The 23,379-nt window shown below is 55.1% G+C and overlaps 3 protein-coding genes across 8 annotated transcripts in view; 2 read left to right on the top strand and 1 right to left on the bottom strand.

The window, feature by feature from the left end:
• The window catches only part of LOC100963795 (tubulin alpha-3 chain-like), an 8,024-nt gene extending 5,449 nt beyond the window's left edge, over window positions 1-2,575 (top strand). Inside the window, exon 5 of the mRNA XM_012812666.2 lies at window positions 2,156-2,575. Coding sequence (XP_012668120.1) covers window positions 2,156-2,452 — 297 coding nt within the window. The 3' untranslated portion in view covers window positions 2,453-2,575. The remainder of the gene's footprint in view (window positions 1-2,155) is intronic.
• A 717-nt stretch (window positions 2,576-3,292) lies between these two features.
• Window positions 3,293-5,657, top strand: THAP7 (THAP domain containing 7). 2 transcript variants are annotated; one of them, XM_003801677.3, is made up of 5 exons: window positions 3,293-3,331; window positions 3,504-3,583; window positions 4,017-4,172; window positions 4,668-4,808; window positions 4,986-5,657. In XM_003801677.3, the coding sequence occupies exons 2-5, from the start codon at window positions 3,504-3,506 to the stop codon at window positions 5,521-5,523; spliced, it is 915 nt and encodes a 304-aa protein (XP_003801725.1). In that variant the 5' UTR covers window positions 3,293-3,331; the 3' UTR covers window positions 5,524-5,657. The 2 variants fall into 2 exon arrangements, with proteins under 2 accessions (XP_003801725.1, XP_012668146.1); XM_012812692.2 differs by having other exon boundaries at window positions 3,304-3,331; window positions 4,668-5,657.
• Window positions 5,658-7,844: 2,187 nt separating this feature from the next.
• LZTR1 (leucine zipper like transcription regulator 1) lies at window positions 7,845-22,505 on the bottom strand. Of its 5 annotated transcripts, none has more exons than XR_002771066.1 (21): window positions 22,182-22,505; window positions 21,685-21,747; window positions 18,764-18,820; window positions 18,060-18,139; window positions 17,596-17,704; window positions 16,991-17,074; window positions 16,095-16,152; window positions 14,939-15,078; window positions 13,735-13,936; window positions 13,113-13,268; window positions 12,645-12,755; window positions 11,971-12,063; window positions 11,714-11,809; window positions 11,474-11,639; window positions 11,027-11,196; window positions 10,729-10,885; window positions 9,941-10,067; window positions 9,702-9,858; window positions 9,093-9,198; window positions 8,934-9,014; window positions 7,845-8,724 (listed from the first exon to the last, which is right to left on the bottom strand). XR_002771066.1 is itself a non-coding variant. In XM_023508014.1 (21 exons), the coding sequence occupies exons 1-21, from the start codon at window positions 22,379-22,381 to the stop codon at window positions 8,608-8,610; spliced, it is 2,523 nt and encodes an 840-aa protein (XP_023363782.1). In that variant the 5' UTR covers window positions 22,382-22,505; the 3' UTR covers window positions 7,845-8,607. The 5 variants fall into 5 exon arrangements, 4 of the variants coding, with proteins under 4 accessions (XP_023363782.1, XP_023363781.1, XP_023363780.1 ...); XM_023508014.1 differs by having other exon boundaries at window positions 9,709-9,858; XM_023508013.1 differs by having other exon boundaries at window positions 8,934-9,029; window positions 9,709-9,858.
• Window positions 22,506-23,379: the final 874 nt, after the last annotated feature.

Genomic DNA, 23,379 nt, shown 5'->3' on the forward strand with positions numbered 1-23,379 from the left:
GCGGGTCCGGGCTGGGGATTCAAACCCGCCACCTTAGGTGTACGTGGCTGGCGCCTTAGCCGGTTGAGCTATAGGCGCCGAGCCAGAGTAATTTTTCTTATAGTAGCTTCAGCTGGCAGGCTTCCTGAGCGATGCTGTGCCTTGACCAGGTTTCCTTGGCTTTTGTGAGACAGTAAGGACCTGGTCAGTGGGAGTGGATAGGAAGTCGCAGCCTCTCATCTCCACAGAAGACATGTGGTAGTCCCACATTTCATGAATTCCATCCCACCCCCACCCCCACCCCCCCCTTTTTTTTTCTCTTAAGAGACAGGTTCTAATCCCCTAGGCTGGAGTACAGCGACATGATCATAGCTCACTGGAGGCTCAAGGAATCCTTTTGCCTCAGCCTCCTGAGTGGGGACTGGGACTGTAAGTGCACCACTACACCCACTCAATTTAAAAAAAAATAACTTTTTACAGGTGCAGGTCTTGCTATATGATAGCCCAGGTTGATTTTGAATTTCTGGTCTCATGCGATACCCCAGCCTCAGCCTCTTAAAAGTGCTGGGATTACAGGCATAAGCCATCATGCCCTTGTAAGTTCCTTTTTTATTTTTGTCAGTCTGTGATTTGTCATATACTTTTTGACACCATTTGCTTAGGGATGCAGTATCTTCAAAGAGTCCCTTTCATGTTGAAAAACTTTTCTCTGGCTTGGCGCCAACCACATACACCAGAGCTGGCAGGTTCTAATCCAGCCTGGGCCTACCAAACAAAGACAACTGCAACGAAAAAAGTAGCTGGGCATTGTGGCGGCTCTCTCTCAAGCAAGAGAATCGCTTGAGCCCAAGAGTTGGAGGTTGCTGTGAGCTGTAATTTTATAGCACTCTACAGTGACATAGTGAAACTGTCTCAAAAAAAAAAAAAAAAGAAAAACTTTTCTCTCATAAAAGTACTTATACGTGGCCAATTATTTATTTTGTGGCCAGGGCCGGGTTTGAACAACCACCACCTCTGGTATATGGGGCTGGCACCCTACTCCTTGGGCCATAGGCACCACCTGTGGCCAATTATTTGAACAATTTATAAGGGTAAAAAGTTGAAGTCATCTTCCCTTTTTGGCCTCTTGAGTGACATTCTGTACATATTCAGGGTACATTGGCCTCTTCTTATACAGGTGATATTGGCTAACAGAGGCCAGCAGATGTAGACAAAGGATGCAGGTTCCTTTCCTGTAGGTGATAGACCCAGTTATTGCACACAGGTGGTCACAGAGAGGAGGAAGCTGGCAGCTCTTGCACTTGGTCTAGCTTTAGTTATGGGAGTGTAGTTCTTTTTTCCCCCCCAAGGTAAAGAGAGATTTTATTTAGGAAGAACAAAGAGAAAGAAAGTTTAGAGCACTTAAAGAGAGTTGGAAGTGGGTCCCTCTCAGAGCAGAAAAGGTGAGAGACCAGAGGGCAGTTTTTTTTTGAGACAAGAGTCTCACTTTGTCACCACTGGTAGAGTGTTGTGGTATCATAGCTCACAGCAACCTCAAACTCTTGGGCTCAAGTGATCCTCTTGCCTCAGTTTTTCATTTTTAGTGGAGATGGGGTCTTGTGCTTGCCTCAGGCTGGTTCTCAAACTCAAGAGTTCAGGCAGTCCACCTGCCTCAGCCTCCCAGAGTGCTAGGATTACAGGCCTGAGACACCAGGCCCCACCCAGAGGGCAGTTCTTGATCAGAGTATTAACTGGCTCCCTATGATGGACAGTTGTTTCAAACTAAGTATTTAAAAGTCTTTATAAATGTAGATATAATCACTTTTTACAGGACATTGTTTGAACTAGATCCACATCAATTTTTTTTTTTCTTTTTGAGACAGAGCCTCAAGCTGTTGCGCTGGGTAGAATGCCATGGCATCACAGCTCAAAGCAACCTCCAACTCCTGGCTGAAGCGATTCTCTTGCCTCAGCCTCCCAAGTAGTTGGGGCTACAGGCGCAACTGCCTGGCTATTTTTTTGTTGTAGTTGTCATTGTTATTTGGCAGGCTGGGGCTGGATTCGAACCTGCCAACTCTGGTGTGTGGCTGGCACCTTAGCCACTTCAGCTACAGGCACCAAGCCCACATTAATTTTTAATAAGCTACTATTTCTGAGACCAATATAAACTTCTATCCGTTATTCCCTTTTCTGGCAGGTGGGCATTAACTACCAGCCCCCCACCGTGGTCCCTGGGGGTGACCTGGCCAAGGTGCAGCGGGCCGTATGCATGCTGAGCAACACCACCGCCATTGCTGAGGCCTGGGCACGGCTGGATCACAAGTTCGATCTCATGTACGCCAAGCGGGCCTTCGTACACTGGTATGTGGGAGAAGGAATGGAGGAGGGAGAGTTCTCGGAGGCACGCGAGGACCTGGCAGCTCTGGAGAAGGATTACGAAGAAGTGGGCGTGGATTCCGTGGAAGCCGAGGCTGAAGAAGGGGAGGAATACTGAGCGGAGGGCATGGCAGGCGACCATCCCTTTGTATTCTCCCCACCATAATGTTACAAGATATATTTAATTATTAAAATTTGTGTACTGAGACATCATCTGTCCCCTGTGACGTATTCTGACAAAATTCTTCCTCCATATAACTTGCCCTTTCCAAGAGGACTTCTAGGGGAAAGTATCCACTTGTATCTTTTCCTAAGTTAAGCGTGCTAGCCATTCCCGTTGCTGCAAACTTCCAGAAGGCAGGCTTCACAGGGAAGGGCTGCGTGGGGAAGGCTCCTGAAACGCTTAACTCCTTCGGCAGGGCGGCTGCGTAACCCTCAGCTTCGAGGGGAGGTGGAGGATCAGAGAGGCAGCCGCCCCAGGATGTGTCCCGCATTGTCACGTCCCGTCGTGGGTGTGGCTAGATGGAATCCGTCCCCCAAGTGTAATCAGGGGGCGCCGCGAGCTTTCCCTCAAGTCCTGATATCTGTAAGCAAATTTTGCGCACAGGCGCGAGCGCCACAGCTCCCGTGTTCTTGGTGCCGTCTCCTCAAATAAGGGTCCCTCAGGGGCGGGCTGGCGGGGCTCCCGGGACACCGCCGGTTCTCGCCGCCGCGCAGACCCGCGCGCCGAGGCCGCTCCATCCGCCACAGGGTGTTTGTGAAGAAGGAGCTTTGAACAAAAGGGAAATGCACGTGAGCCACACCGTTAATCCAATAGCTGGGATGACGCGAGGTTGACGCCGAACCCATCGCTGCCGCCTCTTCCGGAGCGCGCCTGCCAGGACCTCTCCCGGCCCCGCCCCTCGGGCCGAGCACCACCCACTCCGAATCTCCATGATACCGACTTCCGCCGCCGCCACACAACGCGAGATTTCGGCGGCGCAGCAATGGCGAGACCGTGAGTGCCGCTGACAGGAGTCAAGAGAACCGTCGGGGACGGGGTTGGGGCAAGATCGGGCCCCGGGGGGCTCGACGGGTCAGGGCCTCCTGGAGCAGAGGGGCCACTGGAGGCGCGAAGCCCCTACGGGCCCGGACAATCACTCGCGGCTTAGCACCCGCCTCTTCCCCAGATGCCGCGTCACTGCTCAGCCGCCGGCTGCTGCACACGGGACACGCGCGAAACGCGCAACCGCGGCATCTCTTTCCACAGGTCAGCGCGCGTGCGCACTGGCACGCGAGGGCGCACTGCGCATGCGCTGGCGTCTCCCTTCCCGCTGGCTAACGATTGCGCATGCGCCTCGGGCAGCCCTGTGGTCCAGGCGTGGCTTGACGTTAGGGTGGGAAGGGGTGAGGGGGTGGTGTTCCTGGAATGAGTTCCATTTGGGAGAGGATCGACAGGAGGTTCCCGTAGGCTTGGATCTTGGTGCTCTCTCTTACTTGCTAGATGTCGCTGAGCAAGTTGCTTTTCTTCTCGAGGCCTGAGTTTTCTCGTATGCGCCCAGGTGTGCGGAGCTTCTCCGGCAGGGGCGCGGGGAGGCCTCATGGCAGCACGTGCAGGGTCTGCTCTTCCCGCCTGGGGAGCTTGGGCGGCACGTGCCCAGGGCTAAAGATAGCCTGCTGCTAACGGTTTTGTGGTCTTACAGACTTCCCAAGAAGGACAACCCAAGACGAGGCTTGTGGCTGGCCAACTGCCAGCGCCTGGACCCCAGTGGCCAGGGTCTGTGGGACCCGACGTCCGAGTACATCTACTTCTGTTCCAAACACTTCGAGGACAACTGCTTCGAGCTGGTGGGGATCAGGTGGGCCTTCCTGCCCACCAATACAAGCAGCCATAGGTCCTGATGGGAAAGTCCCTTTAGCAGCTGGCATGAGAACACTCTGCCAGGCAGCCGGGCACACCTGGTTCCCAGAGTTTCCTTTCCCATCTCTGTCCATCAAGCCCCATCCCTAGGATCACTGTGCTAGTGACAAAAGCAAAAAATGTGAGCCTTTCCTCAGGATGTTTTTTAGAACCTAAGTTCTCCCAGCAAGTTTAGAAATAACCAAATCTTTCTGGCAAGTCATCCCAGCTCTGTTTGAGGAGCTTCTCCAGGTACCTACACTTTATGGAGTCCTGTGGGGATGAGTTGGTGTGACTGGACCTACTCTGGCGGTCCTCAAACTTATCTTTGCATGAGTGCTAGTCCTGGGGAAGCTGCTCAGGGGCGCTAGAAAACAGGCACTTCTGTGCAGGGGCCATGGGCCAGGGAAGACAGCTCTGGTTCTTTACCTCACTTGAGCTGCTTTTCCCACAGCGGGTATCACAGGCTAAAGGAGGGGGCAGTCCCCACCATATTTGCGTCTTTCTCCAAGTTGCACCGCACAACCAAGACCAAGGGGTACGGTGACCTACCCAGCCCCCCCAACGTCAGCAGACTGCGGCGATGTAGGAAGCGGTATGTGCTGTGGGGGGATGCCCTTTCCCACCCTGAGGCTAAGGGACTGGGTGCTTGTGGCAAGCTGCACAAGCCCTGTGGAGCAATTCAGGTTGGGGGAGGGCAGGCGGGCAGGTGGAGTGGGGTCTGGCAAGCCCTTTGCCTGCCCTGCCAGTCTTTTTCTCTTCCCCACCCCAGCTGCTCTGAGGGCCGAGGGCCTATGACTCCATTTTCTCCGCCTCCACCTTCTGATGTCACCTGCTTTCCTGTGGAGGAGGCCTCAGCACCTGCCACTTTGCCTGCCTCTCCAGTTGGGAGATACAGCCCCTTCTCAGACCTTCTGGGCCCCTTGGGTGCCCAGGCAGATGAAGCAGGCTGTAGTGCCCAGCCCTCACCAGAGCAGCAGCCTTCCCCTCTTGAGCCACGGCCTGTGTCCCCCTCAGCCTACATGCTGCGCCTGCCACCACCTGCTGGAGCCTATATCCAGAATGAACACAGCTACCAGGTGGGCAGTGCCCTACTCTGGAAGCGGCGGGCTGAGGCAGCCCTTGATGCCCTGGACAAGGCCCAGCGCCAGCTGCAGGCCTGCAAGCGACGTGAGCAGAGGCTACGGCTGCGGCTGACCAAGTTGCAGCAGGAGCGGGCACGGGAAAAGCGGGCACAGGCAGATGCCCGCCAGACTCTGAAGGAGCATGTGCAAGATTTTGCCATGCAGCTGAGCAGCAGCATGGCCTGAGGGGCCACCTGGGCAGGCTTCAGTCTCCTCTTCCCTCAGAGTTTGTCTGGAGAGGGACCTCACCAGAACTCTAAAGACCTGCCAGATGCCATAATAAAGTGAATTCTAGGAGCAAGCCTTGCTATCTGGCTTAGCTAGTGGTACTGGGCTTATTCACCCTAGACAGTAGCTGTAGCCCCCAGTGGGCCCAGACCCTGGAGTCCAAGCTTTGCTGTGGGGAAGGGGAAGCACAGCTCCTATTCCCTGTGCTGCACAGCTAGACAGGTAGCAGCCATCCATGCCAGCAGGGTTCTCGGGGCACAATGGTGTGAGAAGGAACCAGTCAGTGCCAGGAGCTGTTTTCCTTAAGACCAAAAACAAGCCAGCCTCTTTGCGAACACTCAGCCCAGTCCAAAATTGGTTTTAACACAGGTGCTCAACAGGCTTCTGCCTGCAGACCTTTGGTGATCAGCAGGCTAGCCCCTCAACCTGCTTACCACCAGGCCCATCTCTATTTGAAATAGTGGAGGAAGTGGTGACAGTCAACAGCCTCCTAGGGTGGCTATGCACAGCCAGTTCTAAGGCTCCAGGAGGCAACCATTCTGCAATAGTCCTTTCAAGTCTGGGAACAGGTGAGCAGAGCTCAACAGTCATTTGGGTCCTGGCCTCAAAGTTCTTATTTTTCTTTGGGAACCAGAAAATCTCACTGCAACTGTGATTGGCAGACAACTGTGTGTGTGGAAACATTCCGACTATAAACATGACTTACTGCTGTGCCCAAGGAGCACAGATTGTTTTTAGCTCCAGCAACTGTCACCCAGTGTTCTGAAATCTGGTTTTTAGGGCCTTTAGTGTGTAACTTTATTCATGTTATGTCTGAGAGACAGCTGAGGACCAGTTAACAAGGGTCAGCATAGAGCAGAGTTTGCAGGTGGTGATTCATGGAGGCCTGAGGCAGGACCCTCTGGGTGTGGATGAGGCTGCCCTGTGGGTGCAGCAAGAGTCAGATCTCATGGACACTGGATGGGTAGCTCCATGCTTCTATTATGAGTGACTCACCCAGCCTGCCCACCCAGTGTGACGTTCTCTGGGTGCTGAAGTAGCCTCTCCACATGTCATCCTCTGCCTCACTCTAGCTTCTTCCTCCTCTGCTTCCCAGCTCGCTTGCTTGCACACACCCTTGTTAGCCTGCTGTCTGACTTAATGGGTCTGCTACCATTGGCCAAGGGTGCCCACCTTAACTATCCAAGGTCCCACATCCACCTGCACAGCCACCTGGGGCCCTGCAGTCAAGGCTGTAGCAAGGCCAGGTTTGTGGAGCACAGCCAGAAGGGGATAAACTCTAAGGCCAGAAGAGCAGCTTATTTCCACTGAGGTGAGCTACGGTTCTGCAGCCAGGACAAAAAGGGGTTCTGGACTCTTCTTTCCAGAAAGACAGGACCAGGCCCCTGGCATCAGTGTAGACTCAGCCAAGACCTCTAGGACAACAGAAAGTACTAACTTGTCTTTGGCTCCCAGCCCGGCAAGTTGGTCCCCCTCCCCAGGAGCCAATAGTATAGCACAGGGACAGGCTGAGCGTGAGGGCAGGGTGCCTGCTCTGGAGTTACCAGTCCTTTCTCCCCATGTGACTGCGTGGCCCTAAGTGGGGGCAGGGAGCTGTTAACAATGTGGATAAAGAAACAGGCAAGATAGGGCTCAGCGCCTGTAGCTCAGCAGCTAGGGTGCCAGCCACATACACTGGAGCTAGTGGGTTCAAATCCAGCCTGAGCCTGCCAAATGACAACTACAAGCAAAAACCAAAAAAAATACTGGGTGTTGTGGCCAGCACCTTAGTCCCAGCTACTGGGGAGACTGAGGCAAAAGAATTGCTTAAGCCCAAGAGTTAGAGGTTGCTGTGAGCTGTGACACCATGGCTCTCTACTGAGAGCAACATAATGAAATTATCTCAAAAAAAAAGCCTGTAGCTCAAGTGGCTTGGGTGCTGGCCACATGCACCAGAGCTTGTGGGTTCAAATCCAGCCTGGGCCCACAAAACAATGATAACCACAACCAAAAAACAGCTGGACATTGTGGCAGGCACCTATAATCCCAGCTACTTGGGAGACTGAGGCAAGAGAATCGCTTAAGCCCAAAAGTTGGAGGTTGCTGTGAGCTGTGACACCACAGCACTCTACCAAAGGCTACAGCTTGAGACTTTGTCTCAAAAAGAAAAACAGGCAAGATGGCTGAACCTATACTTAAGTGGTTCCCAAGCCATCAGGTCATAGCTGGTCCTCTACTGCAGGACAGCCAAGGGATTGAGGGCCAGAGGGTGGAGGTGGAGACTGTGCCAGAGAGGCAGGTGGAGTAGCACTGCTGTGGCTTTAATGGAGGCATATCTATAACAATAAATACTTAGTGAGGGACACAGGGACCTGGGGGCACCTCTCCTGACTTCTCTCTTGCCCTAGCCTTGAGCCCTGATGTACACACAGGTGGGCTGGGATCCTGCAAACCACCTAAGAGCCAGGCCCAGTCCAGCATGGACAATCTTTTGGCTGGGAGCTGACCTCAGGGCCCTTCACTCCAAAGTTCATCTTGAGTCAGACCTGTCCATCATGAGTCCCAATTACAAGCTGTGAGTGGGAGGAGAGACCCCTTACACCAGCCTCAGTGAGGGTGAGGTAGGGGTGGGTACAGCCCAGGCAGACTCTCACGGGGCAGCAGTTCTGCTAGGTCCCCTCCCACATCAACAGGGCCTTAAAATCAGGACCCAGCCTGGATCCACAACATACCCAGGCTGGGGCTATACCAAGACCCCCAAAGCCCATGCCCAGGCCCTGCTGGGTGGGAAGCCCAAGGTCATGGCTCTGGAGTCTCTTTCTACTTCTCAGTACTGTCCTCATCACTGAGCCAGGGCCTCCTACCCACACTTCACTCCAAGAGAAGGTACTAGCTGGAGTATGGGTCTGCTTCACCATCTACATCCTATGCGACCCCCTCTGGGCACCCTGGCCCAGGGCCTGGCAGGTACAGGACTGCTACTGGTGTGGCTGGTGCAGTCTTTGCAGTGGGCAGGGCAGGCAGGCATGGCTACTCTTCACTCAAGGTGGATGCTAGAGGGCCTCAGATATCAGCGCCCAGCTCTGCGCACTGCTTGTCGGAGATGTGGGAGGCCAGGGAGTCTATGATGTCAAGCAGCAGCTGCTGGCTCAGCAACCGCAACGTGGGTAGTTTGGAGACCTACCGAGGCAACCAGAAGGCGGGAACAGGATGAGAACAAATCCACATGATGGCCAGAGGGGCAGCGGAGTCCTCTGGGGCCCAACATGCTCAGGGCTGAGCGGTAGCCGACAGCAGACTGTTCTGCTCAGCTCATCTCCAAGCACCCCACCCCTGACACTGCCACTGCCAAGGGGAAGAAGGTCCTGAAGGGAAGGCTTGGGCCCGACCTTGGTGAACTGGTGCACAATGATGTGCAGGCAGTGCCGCTTCATGTCCAGTGCCTGTGTCTTGTCAGCCGCCTCTAAGATCTGCAACGGCAGGACCTTGATACGCTGCCCCATGCACCCTCCACTCCCCACCCTTCCCCACAGGCACAGGGGAACTACCTGCAGCACGTTCTGCACTGTCACATTCATCTCCAGGTTCTGCTTACAGTAAGCCTGCAGCCGGTTGTTGTAGAAGCCGTAGTAGTAGGGGGCCGCAAACAGGTAGCTGGGCGCTGGTTAAGGAGCTGATGGCTAAAGGGAGCTGGTCCCCCCCAGCTGGCCTCCTCCCTATCCTCTCTGAATGGGCCCTAGACCAGAAAATGGGTCAAAGACCAAATTCAAGATCCAAGGAAAACCACAAATTGTGTTTCCAGAACTGCTACAGGGTACCACGGGTCCTGAAGAGCTTCCTTGTACCCTACTGAAGTGACGTGACATACCAAGGAGTCACTCCATGTCTGTCTGCTCGCCTGCTGCAGAGCGGTGACGACCCCATTCTCCAAAGGACTATGAGGAGCAAAAACCTACCCATCCCTCCTGGCCACAAACCCCTGTCAGCCAGCTCTGAGTGCTTCAGAGATACTAGCCCAGCACTAGCCACCAGCAAACCCTGCAGAGTGAGGCCCTGAGCAGAGAATATCTGGCTGAGACAGGGCTGCCAGGCCCCAAGCTGCTTGCGGTGGGCACTGGGACCCTGAGCAGTGAGGTGGGAAGAGTGCACACAGGCACAGGATGCAGGGAGTCCTCGGGTGGCATGTTGACCTCGCCGTAGTACATGTAGCGCAGCATGGACTCGAAGGCCTGCCTACTGGGCACCATCTCCCCAATGGAGATGTTCACCTGCCCGTCCTCAGGCATGAAGGACCGGAACATGGCCTCAAAGTAGCTGCACAGAGGCCACAGTTCCGGCTCTCAGTGGAATGCAGCCTCATGGGGCCTCCCTCCCCCACTCCTCCAGCCCTACTGACCTGGAGCGGGCAGCCAGAATGGCCTTATGAGCCGGCCGTGGGTGCCCATCCAGCAGCAACGTGATGTCACAGAACTCTGCACCTGCCCCCTCCAGGTACGCCTTCATGTCCTGGATCAGAGATGTGCCTAGGGGTGTGGAGGGACCCTGAGCAGGCATTCCCACACCCAGCATACTCTAAGCTAGGGGCAGCTTCAAGTTCTAGTCTTGGGACCCCCTTCCAAGGGTACCCCCTCCCATGGGTACCACCTCCCTCACATGTGCCCACATTCTACCCTGAGTGAAAATTCCCTCAGGACATGGGCCTCACTCCAGCCCATCCTCTTCTCCCCCAGCCCCAATGCAAGTACTGCACCCCAAACACAGCCTTTAGGCCTGCTCTGCCCCCAACAACTAATCTTCCAAGACGGCCCACTGTGCCCTCCACAGGCCTTTGGGGTCGTCAGGTGTCACCAAGAGCCAACAGCTAGTGTCAGCATAGTCCCAGGGAGAGCTAGGGAATAAAAGGACCTGTAATATTCATTCCTGGGCTAGGTGGGTGCAGGACACAGCAAGACAAAGGGGGTCTCTGAGCTGTTCTGATTCTCACTGCGCCTAGCAGAAGCTCAGTGATCAGTCACTCCTGAGCCAACAGACCCAGCATCTCAGCCCAAAAGAGGTGTCCCATGTCTACCCCAGGACCCATCCCTGCCTGAGAGCCTAGCAGTTGCTCTCCACGGATCCTAGGTCTGCTGCCCAAGATGAACATCATCCCTCCCGCCTCAAGGAAGGGTGACAAGGGCTGCCCACCGATGTCCACAGGCTGGTCTGAGGGGGTGCGAGGGAGCGGCTGCTGCTTCCTCCGCACAATCTCCACGATCAGTGGGGATGAGAGGCGCTCGAACTCTTTCATCATGATCACCTGGTTGAAGTGGGACTCCTTCACCACGAAGTTCAGGCAGTGCTCCTGGGACAGATAGGCACAGGCAGGCAGGGTTGAGCCCTGACCCCAGGCTGGGCAAGGGGCTCAGCCTGAGCGTCCCACCCACCCCAGCGGGACCTCACTGCAGGAACACTCATCTGGCTGCTGCTCTGCCCCCACCCGCACCTTGAGCTGACCCAGTTGCAGCCGGGCGGCACTCTCACACACGACCAGCACGTTCTGCAGGTCCACAGATGCCTCGATGTACTGCCTGCACAGCTGCTCCAGGCGGCATAGCTGGAAGCTCAGTGCCAACTTGTACACGTCCATGATGAGCAGCACATCCTCCACGTGGCCTGCAGCCAAGAGTTCCTTGGGGTCTCTGGGGGGGTGGGGAGGGGGAAAGGGCCCCCTCCATGGACAAGTGTGAGTCACGGCTACCAGGTGGGAAAAAAACCTTGGGGGCCTCATATGGCAGCTTGACCACAAGGTGGCTGCTGAGGTCACAGGTGATGGAGGATGACAGCCACCTGTGAGCCTCGGAGGGACTATCTGTAAAGTGAGGCTATCAGCACCCACCTCTAAGGCGCTGCTGTCCACCCTCCTACCACTTGACCCCCAGCCCAAGCAGACCTTTCCTGGGGTATTTGATCTTGTCAGTGTAGAGGAACTGCATGAGCACCTCGAAGGGCCGCGCCTCGGCCTCCCGGATGGCCACATGCAGCAAGGGTGGCCGGGCTCCCCCTACAGTATTGCCGAGGGTGTCCCTGGGAGTGGGGGCTGCCTCTTCTTGCAGCTTCTGTAGGAAGAAGGGTGCTTGAGGGCACCCCCTAAACAATGGACCCAGCTGCTCAGTCAGGGTGCGTACCTCACCTGAGGCAGCCGCTCCCGTGCCTGCACAATCTTCCTACGGAGCCAGCGGCTCCGTGCAGTGACAATGGCCACATGGCCCTGCACACACTCCTCCTTCTGCACATGAACAAGGCATGGGTGGAAGACGTGGGGCAACACCCAGGGGCAGAGGCCCAGGCAGCCAGGGCAGGCGGCACTGGGCAGGCAACCACACCTCTGGGTGAAGCCCCCAGTCCATGGGCATAGCAGAGGGGCTGGGTACACAGAAGGGCACCCACCTCACCCAGCACGAACTCCACATCACAGAATTGGCGGCTCTCCCACAGCCGCCCATAGTCCTCATGCAGTGTGCACTTGGGGTAGCAGGAGAACTGCAGGAGGAGATATCAGTGTTGCCAGAAAACAGGACAGGCCCACTGTGGCCAACCCTCAGGGCCCAGGAGGCAAGTACTGTCCTGCTTGGCCCTGTCCCCAGAGGGGGCTCCCTCTTCCACTCTAGTCCTCAGCTGTGTCCCCAATCCTCAGGAGGGCTGTGCCACCTCCACTCTATATCTAGGCCCATGTGCTCATGCTGGTCCCTGCCAGCACACCTCAATCTCCCCCCAAAGTTGCCCTGGCTCCATGTCTCTGCAGACCCCTTCATGAGCACCTGCTCCCCCAGACCTAGGCAGGGGCTGCCTTCCTGTCAGCCCAGCTCTGCCTTCCTTAGGCCCAAGTGTGAACCCCTATGCCACCCACCTGCCCCTTCCCCATTCCCACTGTTACCACAGCCTGACCTCAACCTAGAATCCCCCACAGCAGCTGCCAGGCTCCTCAGCAAGGTCAGCATCCCACTGGGTTTGGGCCTGGCAATCCCAGCCTTGGACAAGCCCCACCCTACCACTGGGCCTCGGTTCTCAGTCAGGGGGCACTGCCCATACCAGCTAGCCCTTCAAGCCCACAAGTCCCATACCTGGAACCTGTACATCTCCCCACTGCGGATGTTGTTATCCACGGTGCCTCCAAAGATGTACATGGCATCTGAGATGACGGCAGCCGCATGGAAGAGCCTCCCACTGGGCAGCTGGGGAGGGGATGAGGCAGGTGGGACCAGAGACCAGTCCCTGAGGGTGAGGGCTCCTGGTGCAGTCACAGACACAGGCAGGAGGCAGTCCCCATGTGGGTGAGGGAGCACGATGGGCTGTGGAGAACTACAGCATGGACAGCATGCTATCCCTGGCACGGTGGTCTAGGCCTGCAGCAGGGACTCCAGAACTATAGCCTAGCCAGCAAGGCATGGGCTCCTGGCCCTGAGCCTCCTTTGCAGAGTGACTGGAAGACAGTACTTCTCTGGCTTTGTTTTGCCTGTGTGAGAGAGAGGCTGGTCCCAGGACCCACTGCAGGGAGTGGTGGAGCCTTATGAGAGTCACTGGCGCCGTACCTCTGAGGCTGGCTGGCTGGGCTGCTTGGCTGAGGTAGTGCCGAAGTCCAGGCCGAACACATCTCGGGACTTCTTAAAGCTGCCTCGCTCCTCAGAGGTCAAGCTGGGCACCTCCTCAGAAGCAGACACTCGCTCAGGCACCTCAGCCCCACTGACCTGGAGAGGAGAGACATAAGAGTGTTGAGACCAGTCAGTAAGGGCAGGGCAGGCACCCTGAGACCAGCCCACTATCCCCACCCAAAAGCATTATGGGTGTGTGGGAGAGAAGGGCCACATGACCAGGGCACTCACTGCTGGCTGAGGGGAAGCCCAGCCATAAGCCAAGACAGGCTTCCCAGGAAAGGCCTACAGCTCAGCAGTGCAGTGCAGACATGACAGAATGTGGGGTGTTGAAAGCTGCTGGCTACAGGATAGAGATGGGGCTCGAGGGCCTGAGAGGCAGGTACCCAGGGCTGAGGGCCTTAAGCATGGTAGCTGTGCTCCTAGGTCTGCACCCCTGGGAGGCCCCACAGCCCATGAGCAACTGGGAAGAAGGCGAGAAAAGGGTGGGAGCCACTGGTGTCCAGGCAGCAGTGCAGGACTGCCCCCTCCCTCACTTTACATGAGACCTGACAGCACTCACCTCACTGTCAGAGCTGGGCTGGACAACCTCCCAGGTCTGGAAATCCACGTCATAGCAGTGCAGCTCATTGGGCAGTGTGTTGTCAGCTGCACCCCCAAACACATAGAGGTGGCGGTCAAAGGCCACCATGGTATGCCCATAGCGCCGTTGTGGGGGTGGTGGAGAGCCCCGGAGCAAGTGCTCAGTGGGGATGCGTGTCCACCTAGGAGTGCAAGACAGTCAACCACTGCTGGGCATGGGCCCCTGCTTTCCCCAAGGGCCCCCCACATCAGGCTACCACTGGGAAGTCCCCCTGAAGCCTCTGTGGGGAATCAGCCCAGAGACCAGAGAGAGGACCTGGACATGTTTGTCCAGAATCCCTTGCCCTGTTCCACTCCAGCATCAGCCCTGCCTGGCTCCACATGGCCTGCTATGGGGTCCTGCCAGACTCCCCTTCACTCCCTGCCACCCTCTATGAAGCAGCCAGCAGTAACTCTTCTGGAAGGCGTGGCATCTGACCTGCCAAGGAGTCCCACTCTCTGGGGTGTGAGGCTATGTACAGACAAGTGCAACCACAAGTCACTGCACTCACTATCCAGCCTGAGGATGCCACTGCAAGTCCCCACCCCAGGAGCTACCTGGACCTACATCCTGATGCTGTTCCCACAGCAACCCTGACCTGCAAGGACTTCCCAGCACCTTCCAGAAAGTCCTCTCTTTTGCTAAGTTAGCTGAGATTCAGGACAGATCTTGACACAGCAGAATGATTCTATCTGACTGTGGAACTCACAGGGCACCTCTGTGCAAGGTGCCTTGCCCTTCTTCCTGTCCCTCCCAAGCCCTCTTAACCTGAAGTTGACACTCCTTGTTCCCTGTCCTCCATTCGCTCCCAGAACCAGGGGCCAGCAGCAGCCAAGGGCAACACCAGCTGGAGCTCACAGGCCTGCACACCCATGGGCTCTTCTGCCATCATGAGATCAATGCCAGCCACATGAGTCACTTGTGTCACTGACCAAACCATTCAGTGCAAAGGGTGTCTCTCACCCTCAAAGAGAGCCTGAGGGGCCTGCCTGGGCCCTATCTTGCTGAGCTACAACCATACCCTAGTGGTCTGCAGAGCACCACAGCTGTGTACTCCCGCTGCAGGCCAGAGCCCAGAAGGCCAGCAACCATAGCTCCCAGCTACGAGCAGGGGTGCTGACTACCCTCACACCAAGGTACTTACGTCTTGTCCTTGAATTCAAACTGGAAGAGGTTGTTGGTTATCTTGGCTCCACTCTGCCCCGAGAACACAAACATCTTGTCCCGACATACAGCCACCGGGAAGTTGCAGCAAGATGGTGGGATTTCGCCACTCTGGGCCACCTGGGATGGGAGGGCAGTTCAGCTGCCAGCCTCACAGAACTGACTCACACTTTAGCTTACTCAGACCACTGAGCTGGGACTATTCTTTTTTTTTGAGACAGACACTCAGGCTGTCACTCTGGGTAGAGTGCTGTGGCATCACAGCTCACAGCAACCTCCAACTCCTGAGCTCAAGCAATTCTCCTGCCTCTGCCTCCCAAGTAGCTGGGACTACAAGTGCTTGCCACAACACCCAGCTATTTTTTGGTTGCAGCTGTCATTGTTGTTTGGCAGGCCTGGGCTGGATTCGAACCCGCCAGCTCAGGTGTATGTGGCTGGCGCCTTAGCCACTTGAGCCACAGGCGCTGAGCCTTTTTTTTTGAGATAGGGTCTCACTCTGTCCCCCAGGCTGGAGTACAGTGGTCTAATCATAGTCCACTGCAGCCTCGAACTCCTGGGCTCACATGATCCTCCTGCCTCAGCCTTCCAAATACCTCAGACTACAGGCATGCATCACCAAACCTGGCTAATTATTCCTATTTTTAGTAGAGATGGGGCCTCTTGCTCAGGCTGGTCTCAACCTGGTCACAAGTAATTCTCTCACTTTGGCCTCCCAGAGTAGTAGGATTACCAACGTGAGCCACCATGCCCAGCCTCACTTTTATTCTTGAAACTTCTGTGAATGAGAGTTCGGGATTCTTTTTCTTACAGAAGAGTTTATAATCCTATTATAAACTCCTAAAGAGGCCCAATTTTGAACAGTTGGGGCTGAAATCATCAGGGGGTAACATTAGATGTTTCTCCAGGGGAAGAATGCCTAGAGGGACTCCAGTGAACAGGGCACTGGTCAGCATGTTGGCCTCACTATGTTAAAACGAGGCTGGGTTAGACAAAAACCACGTGCCTCACACCTGTGGGTGCTCTGCCTAAGGTAGGGAGACTTTGGTCACTGTGCAGCTACTGCTGGAACCAGCCATTAAGGGCAGGAGGTCAAGGAAGACAGTGAGGTTTGGGTCTGCCCCCACCCTGGCCCTCACCTCCTCCCAGCAGGTGAGTTCCCGATCCTGGAGGCAAATTGTCCACATGTCATTCAGCCTGCAATAGGATAAAAGGAAGACTGTACTTTTAGGGATCATTTCTATGGTCTGCTAGTAGAAAAGTTTCTCTAAACATTAAAAAAAAAGACAGGTCTGGCTGTCAGGGTGGGCCTGATCCTGGCCAGAAGGGATGACTCCAAAGAAAAGCCACCTGCCATGTGGATTAGGGGACTATTGTACAGCCATGATGTAGGTGCTTCGGGGCTGGGGGTCGGGGGGAGAGGAGGGCACACTACCACATCCCTGCCATGCCAGGCCCCCCACCCAGCCAGCACAGGAATGAGTAGCCTCAGGTACAACATTTGGGTAATGCAGCAGGGCCAGCCCCTCAGTCTGTGTCCTACCCCAGAGCTGGGCTGGGGGTGTGAGGGGACCTCAGATATCACACTGTCCCGTCAGGTGTTTCTATGATGCTAAAGTTTAAGGGAACCAGCACATGCTATTTCTATAGTCACAAAAGTATAGCAAAGCCAATTATCTGGATTAAGGAGGAACACATGCCTGTGGCCTAGGGAAGAAATGAGCTGGGTCTGGGCCCTGAGACTGCCCACCTGTCTCTCACCTAGCCCTCAGGGTGACTCCAACCTATGGCCCTGAGGCTCTGCATCTCAGCCATTCAAGGGGCCACGGGGCCAGGTAGGGGCCACTCAGTGGCTCTTGCCTCCCTCTGACCCTTCCACTCTTCTCCCCATGCCCCTCCTGAGAACCCCTCAGACAGAGTGGCCCTCAGAACCCACCAGGCTGACCTTGGCCAGCTGGAGCCCTCAATGCCAAAAAGGCCTGCTCTCTTCCTCAGTACCTCAGGGGCTGCACCGGGCTGGGCTACCCCCACCTACCTGGCATTGCCATCATAGCCAGCAAAGATCCACAGCTTGTCATTGTACACGGTGGCCCCATGGGCCGATCTAGCAACTGGCAACCTGGGAAATGAAGGGCAAAGCAAGGAGTAAGGTGGCCAGTGCGGACCTGAGCTTCCCAGGCCCACACAGCCATTACTGAGACCACAGCCGGACCACGTGGCCCTGTCCACCTGACACTGGGATCCTGGGGAAAAGCAACAGCACCACAGGCATAAGGAACTGGCAGCCACTGGAAGAGGAACCAGCCAGAAATAGAGCTGGAGCCGAGACCCACACAGAAACAGGGCTAGAGCTCAGAGACCCACACAGAAACAAACAAAACCCAGCTGCCACAAAATATCAAAGGAAATGAAAGCAAAGCAGGACCCAAGAAGTGCCCGTGTACTTTGCGTTCAGGCCTCTCTTGCAGGGAGGGAACCTCAGAGTGGGAGCCGGCCATGGACAGCGGCAGCTTCCAGCTCCCATTTCTCTCCCTCAACTGTGTACCCTCAGGGTCCTCATCTGTGATGCAGGATGGGGGCAAATCCAGGTGTGCCACTCCCAGGGACCCTGGTTCCACAGGTTTCAGCAGCATCTCTCACCGTCCTTCAATTTTCCATTCTGTCCACTGGCCAGTTGCAAACTTGTATTCAAAAAGGTCATTTTTATTCTTCAAATTAGAATTGGAATAAATGTCTCCAGTATAGCCCCCTGGGTAAAGAGAGCAAGAAAGTGTTACACTCAAAGGCAGCATGTGAGTCTTTGAACCCCAGGAGGGGGGATGGAATCCGGCCCCACCCAAAATGCATAAACTAAGGTTCCTACACACAGAACCCTGACTGCCGGCCTCCCCGCCAGTATCTGGGGACCCTGTCTCCTGCTCTGGCCCAGTCACACTGGCAGAAACCCAATCCCATGAGCTCACAACAGTTAGGGAAAAAGACCCCCCACCCAGCACAGACAAAGCTGAGGGGTGGCAGAGAGCACCTGCCAAGCACAGCATGTGTCCATGACCTCCAAGCTTGGTGAGGACATCCACCGCCCTTTGGGGTGAGAGGCCACTTACCAAAGACAAACATGCTGCTCCCATAGACAACAGCCGAGTGGTGGTAGCGGGGAGCTGGTGGGGTCCCAGTAGTGAAGGCCCTAGAGCAGGGACAGGGGTAATGAGGGCCTACCAGGGTTATGGCAGCCCTGCCAAGCCCAGGCTTCCTTTTATTTTTGTATTTCAAAGACAGGTGATACCTGTCTCATTATAGAAACTTAAGAAAAAAAAATACCAACAAGGAAAAGACAAAACAGGCACTAAAAATCACACACAATCCCACTGCCAGAAAACTGCTGCCAACACCTCAGGTCTTCCCTACACATATTTATGCCTCCGTATGGTTTCTTTTTCTTTTTTTTTTTTTGAGACAGAGCCTCAAGCTGTCGCCCTGGATAGAGTGCAATGGTGTCATAGTTCACAGCAACCTCCAACTCCTGGGCTTAGGTGATTCTCTTGCCTCAGCCTCCCAAGTAGCTGAGACAACTACAGGTGCTCACTACAATGCCTAGCTATTTTTTGTTGCAGTTTGCCTGGGACAGGGCTCGAACTCCCTACTCTTGGTATATGGGGCCAATGCCCTACTTGCTGAGCTACAGGCGCTTAAGGGTATCTCCTCCTGGAAGCTTCTCTAGCTTTGCTTGATGGTGACTCTGCTGTGTTCTAGGACGAAAAATAGGGCACGGAGGCCACCCACCTGCCCCAGGAACATGGAGGCCACTCACCTGCACCAGGAGCAGTCCTTCACGTCAAACCGCAGGAGGTCATTAAGCATCGTCTTCCTGAAAGGCAGCAAAGAGAGGAGGTGTCAGCCAGGTCAGCCATGTAGGGCAATGCCCCAGCAGGGCCCTGAAGAGGGGCACTGCATGCAGCTGGCGGGTAGGGGCTGTTCGGCTGAGTCACTGGAACCATTAATCAGTTTGGCAACTAGCTGATGCCTAAGGGACCAGAGTGGTGACAACAAAAGAGGCTCCCCAGCTACTGCAGCCACCAGCACTGCCATACAGGCAGCCACCACCCTGCTTGGGGTCAGGACCAAAGAGTGATCCCAGCTACCAGCAGCCCACCCAGCAGCTGACTGAGGGCATAAAATGGCCCAAAGACTAGAGTCGCCACTCAGACCTCACCCCAACCTCCAAAAGTCCTATGTGTACATCTCCGTGCCACTCCTGTGAGGCTGCACCCCACCCCCAATGCAGACACTTGCCCATGCTGCAGGGGAGGCCCTTTGCTTATCTCTGATCTTCCTGTCACTTCTTTATTGCAAAACTAATGTAACGGCGATGGCTCAGGCCTGTAATCCTAGCACTCTGGGCAGCTGGGCAGGAGGATAACTTGAAGCCAGGAGTATGAGACCATCCTGAGCAAGAGCAAGACCCATGTGTACTGAAAACAGAAAAATTAGTTGGGCATCTTAGTGGAAACCTGTAGTCCCAGCTACTTGGAAGGCTGAAGCAGGCAGGAATCACTTGAGCCCAAGAGTTTGAGGCTGCTGTGAGCTAGGCTAACGCCATGGTACACGAGCCTAGGTGACAGAGTAAGACTCTATCTCAACAAAACAAACAACAAAAACAAAGCAATAAGGCTCAGTGCCTGTAGCTCAAGAGGCTAAGGCGCCAGCCACATACACAGCTGGCAGGTTCGAATCCAGCCTGGGTCTGCCTAACAATAATGATAGCTACAACCAAAAATGGCCAGGCGTTGTGGTGAGCGCCTGTAGTCCCAGCTACTTGGGAGGTTGAGGCAAGAGAATCACTTGAGCCAAGGAGTTTGAGGTTGCTGTGAGCTGTGATGCCACTGCACTCTACCCAGGGCGACAGCTTGAGGATCTGTCTCAAAAAAATAAAATAAAATAAAACAATGTAACAACTGTGTTAAAGATACAATAAAATGGAAAACAAATCCACTGGCTATTGTACCACCTCAAATGACCAGAATGTCCTTGTTCCTGTGAGCAAAGCAGGGCAATCAGAGAGGATCCTGGGAGACCAAAGGCTGTGCCTCAGACCATGAAGCTAGGAGCTCAGGAAGCTGACTGTGTGATATAGTTCCTCCCTCACCACCCCTACATGCAAGAGAAGGCCACCTTTCTTTGTACTCAGCCTTTAGAAAGTTGTTAACTAGAGCGAGACAAATTTGTATCCTGTTTCTTAGTGTCACAACGTAGCAAAAATGTTTCTGCTTATTGCCAAAGAGTTGTCACACAAACTTCACCTGCTACAGGACACACCTGAGGATAGAGGTCCCCCATTTCCCACCCACTGCCCAGTGCCAGACACCAAGGCATTTTTTGGTTTGGGGGATTCTCATCATGGTTCCAGTAAACATCTGTGGTAGATGCTGCTTCCTTATTTCATCCCTTCATTCAACAAACATATATTGAATTGTCTTGGTGCTAAGATAGGAGCACAGGCCTTGCCTTTGGGGAGGAGATGGATCACAGCCAACATTAGAGTGCTTCAGGGCAAATGTAGGTGGAACAAGTAGGGGGGGCAGTCGCCAGATTGTCCAGGTAGTCAGGGAAGGCCTGACTCATAAGGAACATCAGAGGAAAAGCAGGAAGTAGGGGAGGAAGGAACAACTAATACAAGGGCCTGAGCAAGAGGACACTCAGTACAGTCCAAAGGTAACAGGCAGCCAGTGTGGCCCGAGTGCAGTGAGGAGCCGTAAGCAGAGGAGCAGTGCCTCATGGAGTGTCATGAGGACTTGGGCTTTTTCCCACAGAGGTGGGGAGATGGCACAGAGAGGTAAGCCTGGGAGGTACACACTCTGTCTTGCACTTGAACATGAATCCCTCTGGCTGCTCTTAAGGAAAGAGACTGTTGGGCACAATTGGTCATGTGCAAACAACTCACTTTCAACACAGGAAAACCAGCCACAATTTAAACGGGGACTGTTCATGTGAATGGAGGCATGCCCCAAAACAGAACATCAGTTAGTTGTTAGGAAGGCTGTTTGCCAGGAGTTTATACAAACAGGAGAAAACCCTCACAAACTGTGAGGGTTTAAAAAAATGAAATAAAGAAAACTGTGCCCTCTATACCTTTCAGCTGCAAAGTGAGCATGTGGATGAGGTCCAGGGAGAAGTGCAGGGAAAGAAAAGTGCCTGGTAGGGGCTCGGCGCCTGTGGCTCAAGTGGCTAAGGCACCAGCCACATACACCTAAGGTGGCAGGTTTGAATCCAGCCCAAGCCCGCCAAACAAGGATGACGGCTGCAATGAAAAAAAAAAGCCGGGCGTTGTGGCAGGCGCCTGTGGTCCCAGCTACTCAGGAGGCTAAGGCAGGAGACTCGCTTGAGCCCAGGAGTTGGAGGTTGCTATGAGCTGTAATGCCATGGCACTCTACCCAGGGGGATAGCTTGAGAGAAAGAAAGAAAGAAAAGAAAGAAAAGAAAGAAAGAAAGAAAAGTGCCTGGTAGGGCTGGCAGCAAGGGTGGATGTGTTTCTTTCAAGGCTGTGTCTACTCACTAAGAACAAGAGGGACCCTTCCACATACAGAGCACATGCTACCCACTGGATGCTGTGCTGAGTGAGACCTTTTATGCAGGATCTCATTGCAGGGAAACTGAGGCTTAGAGGCATTAGCTAACGGGTCCCTGACCACAATGCTTCCCCCACCTGGTCCAAACTCCCTGACGCTCACTCACCCATTGTCTCCACCAAATACATAGATGGCATCTTTATAGGCCACCACTGTGTGCTTGCTGCGCCTGGAAAAAAAGAAGGGGAGGGCTGTGAGGACAGGACTCTCCTGGAGGGCGCCTAACGAATAGGACTAAGCAGGAGAGCGGCTGCAAGATTTAGACACCTCTCAACTGCTAAGACGTATGGAAACCCCTAAATTTTACCAGTATCCCAAAGGACACTCCAAGCACGCCTCCTCCTACTCTGGACTCCCTACCCAACCACAAAACACTTGGGACCCTAGCCCAAGACCCACATACACATCTTAGCTCTAGTACATTAGCCAGGTCGTGTTCCTCTCGGAACTCCTTCACCTGCTCTGGACACCATCCCGGACTGTATCGTCGCCCTCCATTACCAGGTCCCTCTCCAGTACACCATACCCCAGCCTCGCCCCTGGACTCTCTTCGGATCCCACTCCCCCCCCCCCCCCCACAAGTCGCCTGGAAGCCCACCGTACCGGGCACCTACGAACTCGTCGCAGGGCGGGAGGCGCCGCCACCGATGCACTGTTTCGAAGGGCCCGAAGTTGAGCGTCAGGTACTCGACGCTGTCCGAGCAGCTGTGGTCAAAGTCCACGCTGGGGGCTACCTTGGACCGTGCGCCACCTGCCAGGGTTCCCGCCCCGATCGGGCCCCCGGAGCCGCTGGGTCCAGCCATCCCGGGTCCACGCCGGACGGTCCGCCAGATCCGCAGAACTTGCGGGCACCGCCCCGGGCCACCCGGAGGAACCACACTTCCCGGCGAGCCCCGCGTCGGTAGCTCGGCACTTCCGGCCAGCGCCGCACTTTCGCCCGCCTCACTTCCGGGCGAGCCTAGCTCTCGTCATGGCGCTGCGGGGGAGCGCGGGCCTGGCTTCCGACCTCGCGGCAAGCTTGTAGCCTTCTGGGAGGCATTTTGGTCGACGTACCGAAGCCTAGTTTCCCCGTCCCGTTCCCAATCCCGTCAGCACGCCCCTTCCTTGGCGCCTGCCCTGCCCAGGCCACCTGGAGACCCTCTGCGCTGCGCTTTCCGTTCCCGGCATGCCCTGTGTCCGTGCGTGGCTGCATCTTGCGTTGTCTGCGGCTCCCGGGACTCCAGGTGGAGGGTTCCGGGCTTGCATCAGTCTCAGCAGGCAGCTCAACTATCCCTTTCCTGTTCGCAACCCCAGGCCCGGCCTCCCAGCGTCTCCCCTCGCCTCTCGGGCGTTCTTATTTTCTGGGAGGCAACCTAGCGCACAGCCTCTTGAGTTCTCGTTCTTGGTTGTTAATACTAGCAGAGCCTCAGGTGCTTCACCTGCAAAATGGAAATTCAGAAAGCTCTGGGCTTCCGTGAGAAGTGTGAAGTCTGTCTCAGGACCCAGCTCCTACAGCCCCAGTGGGCAAATGCCCCCAAAGTATCAGGGATGAGCTGCCTCTGTCCTTGAAGACGCACTTCCTGTCTCAAGCCCTTGGCATGTGCTGTCCCTTCTACCTGGAATGCCTTTCCTTAAAAATTCAGATCCATGAACCCCATAAAGGCTTCAATGTATAAAGTTATGATTTAATAAAAAATAATAAATAAAAAGAAAATTCAGGCTCAGTGCCTGTGGCCCAAGTGGCTAAGGCGCCAGCCACATACAACTAAGGTGGTGGGTTTGAATCCAGCCCAGGCCCAGCCTGGGCCGCCAAACAACAATG

Source organism: Otolemur garnettii, unplaced genomic scaffold, assembly GCF_000181295.1.
Source record: "Otolemur garnettii isolate 467f Iridium unplaced genomic scaffold, OtoGar3 scaffold00218, whole genome shotgun sequence".
In the NCBI taxonomy this organism is placed as follows: Eukaryota; Metazoa; Chordata; class Mammalia; order Primates; family Galagidae; genus Otolemur; species Otolemur garnettii.

What these genes read in the sequence shown, in the direction of transcription:
- THAP7 (XM_012812692.2), top strand. Translation starts at nt 3,504, where the DNA reads ATGCCGCGTCACTGCTCAGCCGCCGGCTGCTGCACACGGGACACGCGC. An exon ending in CGCGGCATCTCTTTCCACAG is followed by an intron (nt 3,584 to 4,016) that starts GTCAGCGCGCGT and finishes GTGGTCTTACAG; the next exon opens with ACTTCCCAAGAAGGACAACC. An exon ending in TTCGAGCTGGTGGGGATCAG is followed by an intron (nt 4,173 to 4,667) that starts GTGGGCCTTCCT and finishes CTTTTCCCACAG; the next exon opens with CGGGTATCACAGGCTAAAGG.
- LZTR1 (XM_023508012.1), bottom strand. Translation starts at nt 22,381, where the DNA reads ATGGCTGGACCCAGCGGCTCCGGGGGCCCGATCGGGGCGGGAACCCTG. An exon ending in CCAGCCAGCCAGCCTCAGAG is followed by an intron (nt 12,756 to 13,112) that starts GTACGGCGCCAG and finishes TCCCCTCCCCAG; the next exon opens with CTGCCCAGTGGGAGGCTCTT. An exon ending in GATCAAATACCCCAGGAAAG is followed by an intron (nt 11,197 to 11,473) that starts GTCTGCTTGGGC and finishes TCTTGGCTGCAG; the next exon opens with GCCACGTGGAGGATGTGCTG.